Genomic DNA, 14,834 nt, shown 5'->3' on the forward strand with positions numbered 1-14,834 from the left:
TGTCTGCATCAGGTAAACATGATAAACTACTAAATGACCATGCAAGATTACTTAAACATAAGTCTTGGTTTCTGAATCATGGCAGTTTTGGCAGGCGCCACAAAATTAATTGTCATTGGTATTGTTTTTTACAGTGCTTTAATATGCCATGCATGTGATTCACTTACTTCTACTTTACCATCATTTCACTGTGACCCAGCTTTCCAATACTTTTCAATATTCATTCAATGTATAGTGTACATGCGTTCCAGGATGATGAGTCCCCATTCAAAATGTTAAACCAAAATATAGACCCTGTCACACACATGGTGATCATGGTAACTGTCTTGAAATTTCACAAATCATCTCCAAACTTCAGACTTGGCTTCCTATAGACCAGTTGACAAACTGTTGATTTTATATAAAAAATAAAATAAGGAATATTTATAATATGCAATTGCAAGGACTGGTCTCCTGTGTACCTATATATGTTATTCATTGGAATCCCAGTGGAGAGGCATTTATTGCAGACTAAGTAAGACACCACTCAAAATATGAACCTAGAAATATGGGACTGTTGTATATTGTGAGAACTATGCCACAACTGGCTACACCTTTTCCTGTGTGAATGTTACAATTACAGATGCACTGTTGGTTAATGACTAAATCACCTTGCTTCTGATTGGACAGGTTGTTGGTATATAGAAGGCTGAGCCGGGTTACTAAAACGTGCAAAGCTTGTATCTGCTTAAAGGAGCTAACTTGTATTATTTGTGTGGCTATTTAATGGATTTTGGACATGGATTTCTGCTATCAAATGTATTTGGAGCAATGGTCGCTCAAATATTTTGGTATTTGTCCCAGCACTAATAAAGAGTTATTTCTATTAATACATAACTGTCTCCTGGTCTGAACTTTAGATAACCAACCCTACCAAGGAAGCAGCGGGATCTTTTCATGCACAACCACTGTGTGCACACAAAGATCACATAGGTTTCAGCCCCCCTGTTTTTTTCAATTGCTGGTTAATCACTCTTTCCTGCTTGTTTTCCCTGAGCAGATGAAGAAGCTTGGTCTGGACACATGCAGTGGATTAACTACCCAGCTCATAGGATGGGATGTGAAAGTGCAGAGGCGACTGCTTTCAAAAGAGCAGCCAGTCCAAACAGATTGAAGTGCCATGCCTGTTGATCACCCCTAAGTGTACTGGGCAACGAATGGTATTTGATATTTATACTCACTCAATGGAATGAGGCTGTCTGTTCCATGATGTGAAGGTGCTGCACATTTCATTGCTTACTCCTACTGTGTGTAACTTTACCATCTGCACCTTATACATCCTTTACAAGAAACCTCTATCTGAGTTAGCTGGACAAGTAAGGGCTTACTCTAGCAGAGGTTAATCAGAACAGAGATATACACTATAATGAAGATTATAGTTCATAGATTCAAGACAGAGATATCCTTCATTATTGTAGTTACAAATAAATTAAACAATTTGTTTACCTCCAAGGGCACATTCGTCATCTTCTTCTTCTTATTTAGCAGACACCTTTATCAAAGGCCACTTACAGTTGTTACAGGGCAGTACAGCATTACAATACAAAATTCATATTTAAATACAGTAAGTGCAAATAATACTACTAAAGTACAATAATACAATAACTAGAATTCAACAAGGATCACAGCAAGTTACATCTACAAGTTCTACTTTTTAGTTTACAACATTTAAAGGTTTTATGACAACAGGCTGCACATTGTGGTAAACTAAACTAGTCCTCATCTGTCATCTTCAGGGGAGACATTACTGGCGGCTCTACACTTAGTTGTGTCAATGTCTTTCACTGAAAGTGTATAGTCCAAGCACAGAGCACAGTAAACTGTCCTTTGTGTGACTGAGGTTGTACCCCAGTGGATTGGAGTTTTCTCCGGTATTGTTTGTTTGGCTGCTGGATGCCGAATTTGGGATTATCTCACTTGTGTAAAACAGTTTTAGCTCAGGAGCTAACCCAAATTTTGCACTATTTTGCTTCCGTCCACAATGCCTGCCCATTTGCTCATTGGTGCGCGCCCCCATTGCACGCCCCATTCACCGTGCGTCTCGTGCGCGCGCACATACGTCTGTGCGCAGAGAGGGAGGCGATGTCTGCCTACTGGGGTTTTAATGCATTTATTCGTACGTAAATCATGTTTTCTAATGCCAGTGTCTACATTGAGCCTTCCTGATACACGTGTCACGCGGAAGCAACGAGTTCCAAGCAGCAGGTACTTCTTCTACCCGTACTTTTGTGTGCAAGGTTTATTGTTATTTACACCGGTTTCTTTAATTAACATAATGCCGGAATGTTGTAATTGAACATTAAAGTAATTGCAAAAAAATGAAAATGCTGTGTGCTTTGCCCAGTTGTTGACACTGCGCGTTGTGTTGCAAGGGGGAAGTTTCAGTTGTTGGCAATGCCAGTAATTATATTGAAATATGCTAGGTAGTTGAATCGTTCAATTAATACAGTACCAGCAACGTATATAAACAAGTTGAATTTGTTGCTGAGTTATACTCGTGTGAGCTCACTTAAGTTTCGTTAAACGACAATAATACATTATTTCATTTTTGAATAACAAAACCAATAATCCTCTATCTCACCTGTATTCTGTATCTTGGAGCTACCAAATTTGCAGAAGCTAGTTCCTCCCACTGCCTCTTCTAATTGGCTGGTCTGTATTTAGACCCGAATTGAGAATTTCATTATATGTTGGTATGTCAGTCACTCCATATAGTGGCTTGGAAGGGGTGTGCCAATAAAGTGGTGTAGTTTCAGAAGATCTGCTACAGCATTTGTAAAAACAAAATGATTAAGAAGAATATCCAGTGATCTTTTAATGCAATTGCCTGGTTTGTGATTAGTGGAATTGTTTTATATATATATATATATATATATATATATATATATATATATATATATATATATATATATATATATATATACAGGTAGTGGACAAAAAAATGAGGGACACAAAGGTAAATGAGGGACACAAAGTATATTGAAAGCAAGGGCTTCCACACAGGTGTGGCTCATGTGTTAGTTAAGCAAATAACATCCCAGCATGCTTAGGGTCATGTATAACAATGCTTGGCAGGCCTGGTTGCATATAATTATGGCTAGCATGGCTGCAAGAGGAGACCTCAATGACTTTGAAAGAGGGGTGATTGTTGTGGTGCGTTTGGCAGGAGCTTGAGTGACCAAGACAGCTCAACTTGCTGATTTTCATGAGCAACGGATTCTAAGGTGATGTTGGCGTGGAACTCAGAGGGAAAGACATCATCAGCAAAGGCCAACAGTGGGCAGAAGCGCATACTCCAGGATCGTGCTATCCATATATTAATTTGAAGTGCAAGGCAAAACAGGCAAGCAACTGCAGATCAATTGACTGCAAATATCAATCTGGGGCGCGAGCAGCCAGTTTAATCAAAAACGGTCCGTCGAGAACTCCTCAGATCTGGATACAATAGTCTGGTTGCAGTGCAAAAACTGCTCATCACACCTGGCAATGCACGTTTGGAGTCCAGTGGTGCAAAGAGCATAGGCAATGGACTACTGAACAGTGGACAAATGTGATATGGTCAGATGAATCATCTTTCACCATGTTCTCGACAAATGGACGAGTGCACGTGTGGCGCCAACCTAGTGAACTCTACAGCCCTGAGTGCTTGGTTCCAATAGTGAAGGGTTCTGGTGCTTCCACAATGTTGTGGGGTGCTTTTTCCTGGCATGGTTTGGGTGCACTCATTCCCTTAGAAGGCAAAGTCAATGTTAATTTCTACTTAATGGTACTGAGTGATCATTTTCACCCCATGTTGCAGCATTTCTTTCCTGTCGGGAGGACTGTGTCTTCCAGGATGACAATGCCCCCATCCACAGAGCACGTGTGGTCGTCCAGTGGTTTAATGAGCATGACAATGATGTTATCCATATGTCAGTCACTAGATCTGAACCCAATTGAGCATTTATGGGATATTCTGGAACGACGCCTGAGACAGCGTTTTCCACCACTATTAACCAGGCGTGAGTTGATTGACTTTCTTGTGGAAAAATAGTGCCGCATCCCTCCTGCAGAATGGTCCACGTGGTGGCCCAGCGCCCTATTAAGTGACTTTGGTGTTTTCATTTTTTGTCCACTACCTGTAGCACAAAATGTACGGAAGGGTAATAATGTACGTTCCCCAAAGATAAATTATTATCAATAATTGTATTATTTGTTGATGAGCTATTGCCATTTTAGAGTATTGGTGTACCTAGGACTTTTTGGAACTGTGGAATGATATAGTCTAAAAATGAAAAAAAGCTATATTACTCATAGTTATGTATTTTTGCAACAGAACTATATAATTATTTACCAGTAGTATTTTTTGCTATAGTGCTATGGAAAGAGATAGTGTCTTTGCTATAGTACTAAGAACTAGGTCATACTAACTTTTTTTTCTTTTTTTATCGAATCTCTTTACTAGGTCAAACCAGTGGGGATTGAAATTTCAGAAATTAAATTAATCTTCTGGCAATCCCATTATCTCTGCCAACATGGGACACATCTGTATATTCTAATTTCATCAATAAACTCCTATAATCAGTAACTTCAGTATTGTTTTAACCTCTGCCCTTATCAATAATATATAACTTTTTCCCTAAGCCTTTTGCTTCATGTTCACAAACCATTTTCATTTTCACACATTATGCCCATTTATGCATTTCAAAGTTTTTACAAAAAATTGCCATAGAGAAATGTCGCACAAATTCTTTTGTGAAGCAAACACCTCGAAGGTTATAAAACTAGCAAGAAACAACTTGGATCCATATTGGAGCTCCTAATTTAACTGACTGAGATATTTATTTGAATCTTTGCAACGCCAGTGTTTAGAAAGTACAGTAGGTTATTCTTGGTATAAAACAAATGTCCTGATTTACAGCAGTAACTGCATTTTCTTTTCAGTGGAAAATTCTTCCTGTCCTTCAGTTGTAGGCCCCTCGTTTTAGACAGTGTGAGTAAAGCCCTGCAGCAGGTGCACTGTAAACAGATAGCATTCTGCTTCCATGGATCTGCACTGGTAGGCATGCCCGGGTGAGCTCTGATGTGGTCTGTCTATACTAGACATGCACGCCAGTCACACTCAGGGGAATTCAGCCTAGGGAAACAACATAGTGTAGAGTCCCAGTTTGCAGAGCATTAGACACAATAAATAACATATCTCAGCTCTGGTTTCCTTGTGAGAAGATTAGCATTCCATATTAACTGCAATCACATTGGAATATACTGCAACTTAGATTTATGTTGCACTGATAGATTTTTATTATAATGAAAAAAATCCTAAAATGTTCTTTTAAAAATAAATAAATAAATAAATGTAACCATACTTTACACAGTGCTCTCTAAAGGCGTGAATAAAAAAAGCATACGCAATATAAAACCAAGCTGCAACAATAACAGAAAATCTAAAATGAAAATGGTGCCATATGTTAGATATCATGCCAGAGGAACAGGTCATGTTGCACACTGTCTTCCCCCTTCCTCCATTGCAAAGTACTTTCCTTTCCCTTGAAGACACACAATATTATTTATACAGTGTCACTAAGAAACCTGGACTGGCAGGGGCATTGTGTAGTAAAAAATAATTTCAGTGGTGTGTGCAAGAATTATGCAATCCACTTGTAAATTGTCATTTATTAAAATCTGAACTTAAGTTTGGCTTCCCATAGAGATTTAACTATGTACAGGTCACCCGTTTTTATAAAGCGAGAATTTATAAGTTGGTGTGGTTGTGTCTCCCCTTTGGCTCCATGATGCCATTTCTCTAGCACTTTTGTTCTCATTATGAGGAGAAACACAAATAGCACAGGCTGGCCACTATAACTCCTCACTATAGCGTTATAAAGAGTGAGCACTGTAATAATGACTACCTTTATATCAGGTAGGGCGGGACTGTATTGTATTGATACTGATATCACAATGATAACTTTCACAGTGATCACGGTTTATCTCCTGTGATGGATAACATGATTTATCACATTAAATGCTTCAATACTTTTTCTATTTAAAAAATAAATAAATACATAATCTATTACTAATAGTTTTCTTCATGGATAATACTTTGTATGAAAGAGTAATGGCATACTAAGATTAGCTATACCATTGAATTATTCTTATTTTACTGTATATTCAACACATGTAGTATAGTATGGGAGTGTTATGTAAGTTGATTTTCACCACCTCAAGGTTAGAGTGGCAAAGCCGTTCCTGGAGACCCGCTCTGACCTCTCGTGGAGTGGATCTGAGCTTGTAACGTATAGTACAGGGTGCTGTATACTCTGTGTAGAGGTATAGTTTGTTATACATGTGCAGTGCAGGTCTGAGAGAAGACAGGGGGTTGTTCTCTGTCCTGTAGTTGTATGACCTGTGTGAATCGAGGGAGTGAAGTTGATCAAATGCTTTGGCAGGGTTGTCTGTTTCTTTAAATAGACTGACAGGGTCTCGGGACACAGCGTTACAATCCAGGAGTGCATGACCGTTTTTTAATTAAGCAATTTATTTAATTCTGTTTTGAAAATCTGATAGGAGACAACAAGGAAAACAGTGTACACTAAGTTGTATAACTAGGTTAGTGCTGCTGGTAGAAAACTTGAAGCACCCATTTATTTGAATGGAGGGTTTACAGAGTTCTTCTCAACAATGCCTGGATCATGAAACTAGTAAGTACTGGATTGGGTGTGCTGTTTACGTCTATCCGAAACGATTTTTGCTGTAAGCCTTCCTTGTTGTTTTCAAAGAACCAGTTGATGTGGTTGAAAAAAGAATTATCTATTTTTTTTTTATCTATCTAAATAACTATCTTGATTTAAAAAAAAAAAGTTTTACTGTGCTGAAATATTATTTTAAATTATTCATACTATCTGTGATAATTGTGTAATTAATCTAGGCCATCAGAAAATTACTTTAACTCAGCCCTGTTCTTTTGTGGAAAAAAAAGTTACATACTTTATTTTAAAAAGCCAACAAGCAGAAAGCAGACTGAGGGGGGAGGGAGGAGGGAAGTGTAACTAGAGAGAACGCTATTAACTAGGGAGAAAGGAATGCACAGTTAAAGCAAGTTGAAACATGATTTAAGATAATTGTGATTACGATGGTCAGTTTTTCTTATACAATTTTATAGTTGTCCAGACTATGCAGTAATGCAGAGGTTAATGATGAGATGGCCTCTTGGTGAGGCTGTACTGTGGGACAGACTCAGTTTCTATTAGTCAGGATGAACAAGTCAATCCACAGGGAAAGTGAATGCTGTGGTTTATTATTATTATTATTATTATTATTATTATTATTATTATTATTATTATTATTATTATTATTTATTTCTTAACAGATGACTTACAGCTGTTTCAAAATATCACAATACAAAGTATCACATTATAGAATATCACATTACAGATAAGAGCAATTATAAAGTACAGTAAAATCAGTAGAAAATAAGATCAATTTCGGATAACAGCAAAATAAGGAATAGAGTAAATTTAAGGGTGAATTTGACTAAGAGCAGTTAAACTTGTTGTAAAAATATTTGCTTATATGAGTAAAGTCCATTAAGAGCATGTAGTAAGTACGATAGATGGATAAAAACAATTTCAAATAAGAGCAATTACAAAAAATGTGAATACGGATACCTATAAGAGAAAATTACAAGATACAGGAAATAGTTGTAGGGAGAAATGTAAGTCTGGAGATGGGGGGAGTAAAAATAGGCGAGTACAAGAGCTTTGAATTGGATGCAAGCAGCAACAGGGAGCCAGTGGAGGGAGTGGAGCAGCAGTGCATTGGAGAAATGAGGAAAGGAAAAGATAAGGCGGGCAGCAGAGTTTTGGATAATCTGGAGCAGACGGATAGCAGAAGCAGGGAGGCCGGCCAGGAGGGAGTTGCAGTAATCAAGACGGGACAATACCAGGGCCTGAATTAGGAGCTGCGTGTAGTAGTTGATGAGGAAGGGGTGAATTCTGCATATGTTGCTGAGGAAGAAGCGACAGGAGTGTGCCAGAGTAGAGATGTGCTGAGAGTAGGAGAGGGAGGGGTTGAGAGTGACACTGAGGTTCTTGGTGGATGATGGAGAGAGGGTGGTGGATTCAAGAGGAATAGAGATGGAGAGGTCAATGGTGGGGGAGGAAGAGGGAGAAGAAAAGGTCTGATTTAGAGAGGTTGAGTTTGAGGTGATGTGAGTGCACCCAGGAGGAGATGGAGAAAAGATAGGAAATGTCAATCAGAGGGGGAAAGGAGAGGAAGATCTGTGCATCATCAACGCAGAAATGATATGAGAAGCCATGGGAGGAGATGAGGAACCAGGGAGTGGGTTTAGAGAGAAAACAGGAGGAGTCCCAGGACTGAGCCTTGGAGGACACCTGTTGAAAGAGAGCAAGAGGCAGAGGGTGAACCATGCCAGGACACCCGGTACGTGTGATCAGAGAGGTAGACAGGCAAGAGCGGTGCCGGAGAATCCAAAGTCAGTGGGGGAAGACAGAGTAGAATGGTTGACTGTGTCAAAGGCAGCAGAGAGGTCGAGGAGAATTAGGACAGAGGAGAGGGAAGCGGCACGGGCAGTGAGTAGAGAGTTAGTGACAGAGAGAACAACAGTGAAGAGGGTGTACCGGGTGAAAACCAGATTGGAGGGGGTCAAGCAGAGAATGTGTTGACAGGAAAGCATAGAGCTGGCGATGTACCGCTTGCTCAAGGGTTTGAGAGGAACAGGAGAAGGGAGACAGGATAGTAGTTCTGGAGGGATGAGGAATCAAGTGAGGTGATGCAGGTTTGTTTGAAGGCAGAGGGGAAACAGCCAGAGAGCAGAGAGACGTTGAGCAGAGAGGTGTTGAGAAGAGAGGAGATGAAAGGGAGTAGAGCAGGGGCAGCCATCTGGAACAGGTGAGTGGGGAGTGGGTCTAGAGCACACGTGGTGGGTTTATGTGGTAAGATGTAAACATGGGGATATCTTAAGCTATTGTAGTTAGAAACTCTGCCCTTTATTAAAACATTGAGTAATTACAACACCTGCAAATGACAAATACTTTTTCCATTAACTCCATGAAGGCCAGTGGTGGTTGTAGTTTTTTTAAGTCTGCTATTGAAACAGGCTTGCTGGTGGTTGAAGGAAAGTGTCCAACCTTTTAAAAAAAGCCTAGTCATTGACATGTAAATCATATCTTTTACTTGCTTCTTGATCCTTGTTGAAGTGTCATCTTTTAATCCAGGTGGCAATTTGGAAAAATAAATACGTAAATAAACATGAACAGGCAATGTGTGTGACTGGAACGTTAAACAGTGGTGTACAAAACATAAAACAATGTTTTAAATGCATGTATTATTGATCTCTGATGGTTAACTGCAGATTTTAGACAATACATCTTTATTGTTCAGGGATGGAAATAAGACTCCCATTGCATACTGTGACGAATCAAGCTTGTATTAAAACCTGGAATGGGTGAAAATGCTATGCAGCAGGAGTCTTGCAGTATTTCCTCCTTTGTTGTTTTTAGATGATTTTCCCACAATAGCCTTTAATTGTTGCAGAAGGGAACATTGTCTAGATACACTGATGATACTGTGAGACATTTCTCATGTTTAACGATTTATAGAGTGATCGTTGAGGAATGTTTTTATTCCCCAGCTGATTATGTGATCCCTGATTTATGAGAATTTAAAATATCTCAACAATTCATGATACCACAGTGGTAAGTTGACGCCCTTGTTGTATACACTGCAAGGTGTTAACATACAGTCACTGTCGCTCTTAAGTGTCCAGTTAAAAAAATAAATAAAAAATAAGTCTGTATGAGAACAGCTGTTAAAACATATCTTAAAATTTAATTAAAAGGGACACTTCTCAGTCTTCATGCTTTCCTCAGATGTGCTGATAAAAGGCAGTGTATGAGAGAAATTGGAATGATAGAGCCCTTATAAAGCGTGGTACACACATGAGCGATCCGGCACCATAGCGGGGAGCGGTGAGGGGCGATACCGCAAAACTGGTGGACAGACAACAGCGTTTGCGGCAGTGGTTTCCATAGTAAATCCTGGCCCTACCAATACAACCAAACTGGCCACAAATTGTGGATTAGAACTCCAGTGAGAGTTTCAAACTAAATTATATACCATTTAGCAGTCCAGTATATGCCATTCATTTATTAAAGAAAATGTTGTTATTTACGGACCAGTAAAGAAACGAGAGGAAAACGAGTGCTGTGCAGCAGTATGTTTTCCATCTCAACGCTACCTTGTCATTCATGGATAGTGAATTGAAATGCACATGTATTTCTTCACTCTGTGTTTGAGATTTCTTAGTTACATTTTTAAATAAACAGCAATGAAAGACGTGTTAATTTAGTAGGGCAACCATGCTTAAAAAAAATGCCTTATGTTTCTGAATGCTTCATTCTTCATCCCCATAACTTTCTGTTCTTACAGAATTAAATCTCAAGAACTGTATTAGCCCTAACAGGCACCACATAAAACCAGGCCAAAATGTTTTGAATGTAATTTGGGATTAACATGCCTTCTTGTTACTTGTGTGGGATGAAGTAGTATAAGATATTAATCACATAAATCATGTTGATGGATATTCTGAAGTTTTCATCCAGATATGACGTATCATGCAATCCCAAACCACCCATCTGATTGGTTAGAGCTAGAGTTGGCGCTGCTGGAAAATGTATCTTTTTTTGTCAGTGTGAGTTCAGTCTCATAAAAGAATGTTGAGCGATATGCATGCCAAAATGCTGCTTTTTACATGCGATACCACACAGCTGATGTGTGTGTGTTTTCCAGGCTTAAAGCAGACATGCAGAGCTTCAGAGAGAAAAGCAGGTTTGGCAAACAAGGGTGTGTCACAATTTAAAATTGTGTTTGCCAAAATGACGAGACAGGTACTTCAGTCACAAAGAAAGAGAATTAGGTTAGTGTGTGTTTTCAGTCATTGTTAGCCTCATGTTTGTGGTTACTTGCAGTGCTTTCTCTTTGATCTTGTTGCCAGCTAAGCTGTATTGGTATGGCTATACAGAGCAGGTAGGTAGAATGGCAGTTTCTGTATTGCTTTAGCAAGCTGTGATCAGCAACATCTGGACTGAAGAACCAGCAGCTTTTTCTGTTGTATTTTTATTATAAAGGAGAGGGAATGGAGAGTACTGGGGTAGTTAGTCTGTTTGTTTTGTTGAATTTTAAGTATTGTGCTGTGTCCTGCAGAGGATATTTTTCACACACACGACAGTATGATTCCACATGTCTGACTGTTTTTCTCTGCAGGCAGTTTAATAGACATGACCAAAGCGGATATTCCTGAGCCATCCTCGGAAGGAGATTCAGCGCTGGATAGATACAGGAGCCTGTCCCCTGGTTCTGAGAGACCCGTGGTTCATCAAGTAGCTCCTCCTCCCATGCCTGCAGAGTGCGGTGAGTGAGTGCCCTGGCTGGGAGGTCCTGCAGCCTCTTCTGGTGGCATCTGGGAGCTTGAGGACGTTTCTTGGTTTAATGTTAACATCTCTCTGCTGAAGGTTCCCAACTCGGTCCTTTTAGTGCTGATATGCCAATACCCCCTCCACATATATATATATTTTTAACTCGCAGCAAAGTTAAAAATGGAAATGGACTGGAGATTTATATGAAAACACATTTTATAGAGGGTAGCAGATTACTTTTGTGTCAGTGGAGTACAGTGCTTATTGAGCTGAATGAAGATGTTTAAATATTATATGAATATTTTATATATAAAAAGTTCCCGAAGAGTATTGGATGTGTAGCGACATCCTCATGAGGGCTATTAACACGATATTCTGTGAATGGTCATGCACAATAATTTCCATCAGTCAGTTGTGTGCCAGAGCATTTAGCACAAGCAGCTAGTAATTGACAAAATATATAACAAAAGGAATGAGTCAGTCTTTATGCACACAGTGAAAATAAATAAAATCCCATCAGGCTTCTGTACAGACAGACAGCTTCTGTTTGAAAGACTTTGGCTATTCATGAAACCAGTGACATATATAAAAAAAAAAAAAAAAAAATAAGGAAAGAAATTTGGATCCTTTTGTCGGCTTCTTGTGTTATTTGGGTGTTTGAGGACTGATGCTCATGGTTTAAAATCTCAAAGTGAGATGATGGGCTTCCAAATAAATGTGTAATTTTTAGCAACCTCCTCAGAAATTCATCACCAAAGCAACTGTGCAAAAAAATTGGTGATTGTGTAGCAAGCTGCTGTACCATTTTCTCCTGAAACATCCCTGGGACTCGGCATTGTGGAATTTTTAAACCTATTTTCTTAACAAGGCATTTTTACATTTCTGTGACATCACCCTTTGATTATTTGAGTGATTCGTTAAAAGTGGCTGTGTGTCTTTGAAGAGCATTGGAGTGCAGGGCAGATTATATACTGTTGATTAATGAATCCACAGTTTGTGCTACGAATCCACAGAAAACTGGTGATTTATCAACGAAACCACAGTCCGAACAATTCAAGATTCAGTTTAGCATTTCATATTGATAAATAAATGTAGTACAATTATACATTAACACAATACAAAATAAATCATAATTTCAAATTCACTTCCACATAATCATCCACCTCCCCGCCCTTTGTTCACACATCTTCTGAACAGGTTCAAAAACAAGAGCAATTTCATCATCACTTGGTAAATCTCTATCAATTACACTGACGTTGGGTGTAAACTCAGTTTTTGCATTTCTTTCAGTCCATGTACGTTTTGTTAGGGTGCTACTTCTTCGCTGGCAAAGATATTTAGGTCTTCACTTGTTTTAGCTTTGGTGAAACAATCAATGACCTTCCTCTCCGTTCCTGGTTCACATTCCTTTGTTTTTTACATTTTTATTTTGCTAATGTCATTTTCATGTTCTACATCTAAAACATGGTCCTTGCTTCTATCTTCACTTCTACAGACAATTTTGTCTGTGTACTTGGGATTTCAAACTCAGGCACCGAGAACTCCACAATATGAAAGACAAACATTTTAACTCTGAACTAAGTGTAATGAAAGAGCAAAAAAACAAATCCAATTAACAATCAGTTGAATCTCAGTATCAAACAAGTATCAATTAAGAAGAAATGTTTTAATTTGCAGCGGCATAAAAATACAGAGAAAAACTGTAATCCCTGCGAATCCTGCATGAGACTCAATCACAGAAACAGGAACTTACTGTACACATTGAGAACAAAGCTAGGAAAATAGCAAATTTTCAAGAACTATGTTCGCAATGGTTAATTGAGAAATGGTATCTAGTCCATTGAGGATTGCCAGTATATGGGAGAGGCTTGGCTAATTTATTAAACTCCTTGCTGCCTAGTTGTCTGCCCCTGTTTTATAATATTGATTTTGGGTTTCTTGTGCAGTGTTTAAGGGGTAATGGCATTGCTGTGTTATGTTATGATATTATTACCGAGGAACAAGCCTTAGAAATGGCATGATTACTGTTACTATAAACGACAACTTATTTGCAAGCTGTCTATTTACCTTGAAGAGGATATGCATTTTATGATGAGCTGAATTCAATCGGTGACAGCTACTCTTGGTGCATTGAATTGATCTAAACCAGGGGTCTCCAACCCTGGTCCCGGAGAGCCACTGGGTCTTCTAGTTTTCATTTCAACCAAGCTCGCAGTTACTTAATTGACCAGTTATTGGCTTAACCCTTTACTGCATGACTTTTTCTAAATATCATAATATTTAGATATCCCTTTGTAAACTTATGAACATAATTTATTTGCAAAATAAGTGGAGGGAGTTGTCCTGGAAACAGACTGGCTCATTTGGAGCAGAAACACAATATAGTATGGAGTGTAAAACAATGACATCAGATGGCTAGAATGAAGTGTCCTTTTCTTAGTGCTTTATGCAGTAATGGTTTAATCAGCAAAGATTGACAGGTGTTCGAGATTCTTAGCCGTTGATGACATAGACACCTATAAAACCTGAGGATCTGGGGCTCTCCAGGACCAGGATTGGAGATCCCTGATCTAAATACTGCCAATTAAAATGGGGCCAAACCTGTCATTTTACTATGTTTGTTGTTTTGTTTTTTTTAAATACAAAAACACATTAAAGAAAGACTTGCACACACTGTCAGATTTTTTTTAATGATTTACACAGCAGCTGTATTTACTGCAGTCCTCCCACCGTTCTATAGACAGTTTCCTTTGTTGCCTGTTTATTATATTGTAAAGGCTCCCTTACTGAACTCCTTATGTTTTAGTCCTGATATTTAATGACTTTATAGCATGCCATATAATAATTGGTTACTTGCAGTGTGACTGCCCTGAAGTTACCTGAGGGATCAATATTATTGTCTGTGGAGACTAATTTTTCCAGACTTTCAGGTCACATCTGTAACATACCACAGAGCTTGTTAGGATTGAGTCCGTCCATTGAACTGCCTTGATTTTGTACTATCCGTTTCTTAGTCGCTGGGTAATCTCAAAATGTTATTAATACATCCCTTTCATGCAGCCATTTTGAAATCTGACTGACTGTGACTTGCAGGGTAAAACAACTTCCGGTAGCTTGTCAAAGAGTAGCTGTCAGTGTAGCGGCAAGTAGACCATCAAACTTTTTCACTGTCGGTATTATTATAATTAATTAATTTAGCTGACATATAAACATTACATACACATAAACATCATACTTTTTCACTGTTGCCTGTATTATTGTAATTAATTAATAGCTGACATATACACATTATAACACGTACGTAGATAAACATCAGACTTTTTCGCTGTTGCCAGCTATTATTATTATTAATTCATGAATTTAATTTTCCAACTCCTTTGTCCT

General features: G+C 38.6%; 1 protein-coding gene across 3 annotated transcripts in view; it reads left to right on the top strand.

Moving 5' to 3' along the window:
* Window positions 1–2,091: 2,091 nt before the first annotated feature.
* LOC121317337 (CAP-Gly domain-containing linker protein 4-like) overlaps window positions 2,092–14,834 on the top strand; it is a 56,641-nt gene continuing 43,898 nt past the window's right edge. For 2 of the 3 annotated variants that reach the window (XM_041253169.1, XM_041253167.1), the window contains exons 1-2: window positions 6,507–6,716; window positions 11,299–11,445. In XM_041253169.1, the coding sequence (XP_041109103.1) occupies window positions 6,668–6,716; window positions 11,299–11,445 (196 nt within the window). In that variant the 5' untranslated portion in view covers window positions 6,507–6,667. Of the gene's footprint in view, window positions 2,245–6,506; window positions 6,717–11,298; window positions 11,446–14,834 lie in introns of those variants that run through there. The other variant, XM_041253168.1, reaches the window with a different exon arrangement.

Source organism: Polyodon spathula, chromosome 6 (assembly GCF_017654505.1).
Source record: "Polyodon spathula isolate WHYD16114869_AA chromosome 6, ASM1765450v1, whole genome shotgun sequence".
Classification (NCBI taxonomy): domain Eukaryota; kingdom Metazoa; phylum Chordata; class Actinopteri; order Acipenseriformes; family Polyodontidae; genus Polyodon; species Polyodon spathula.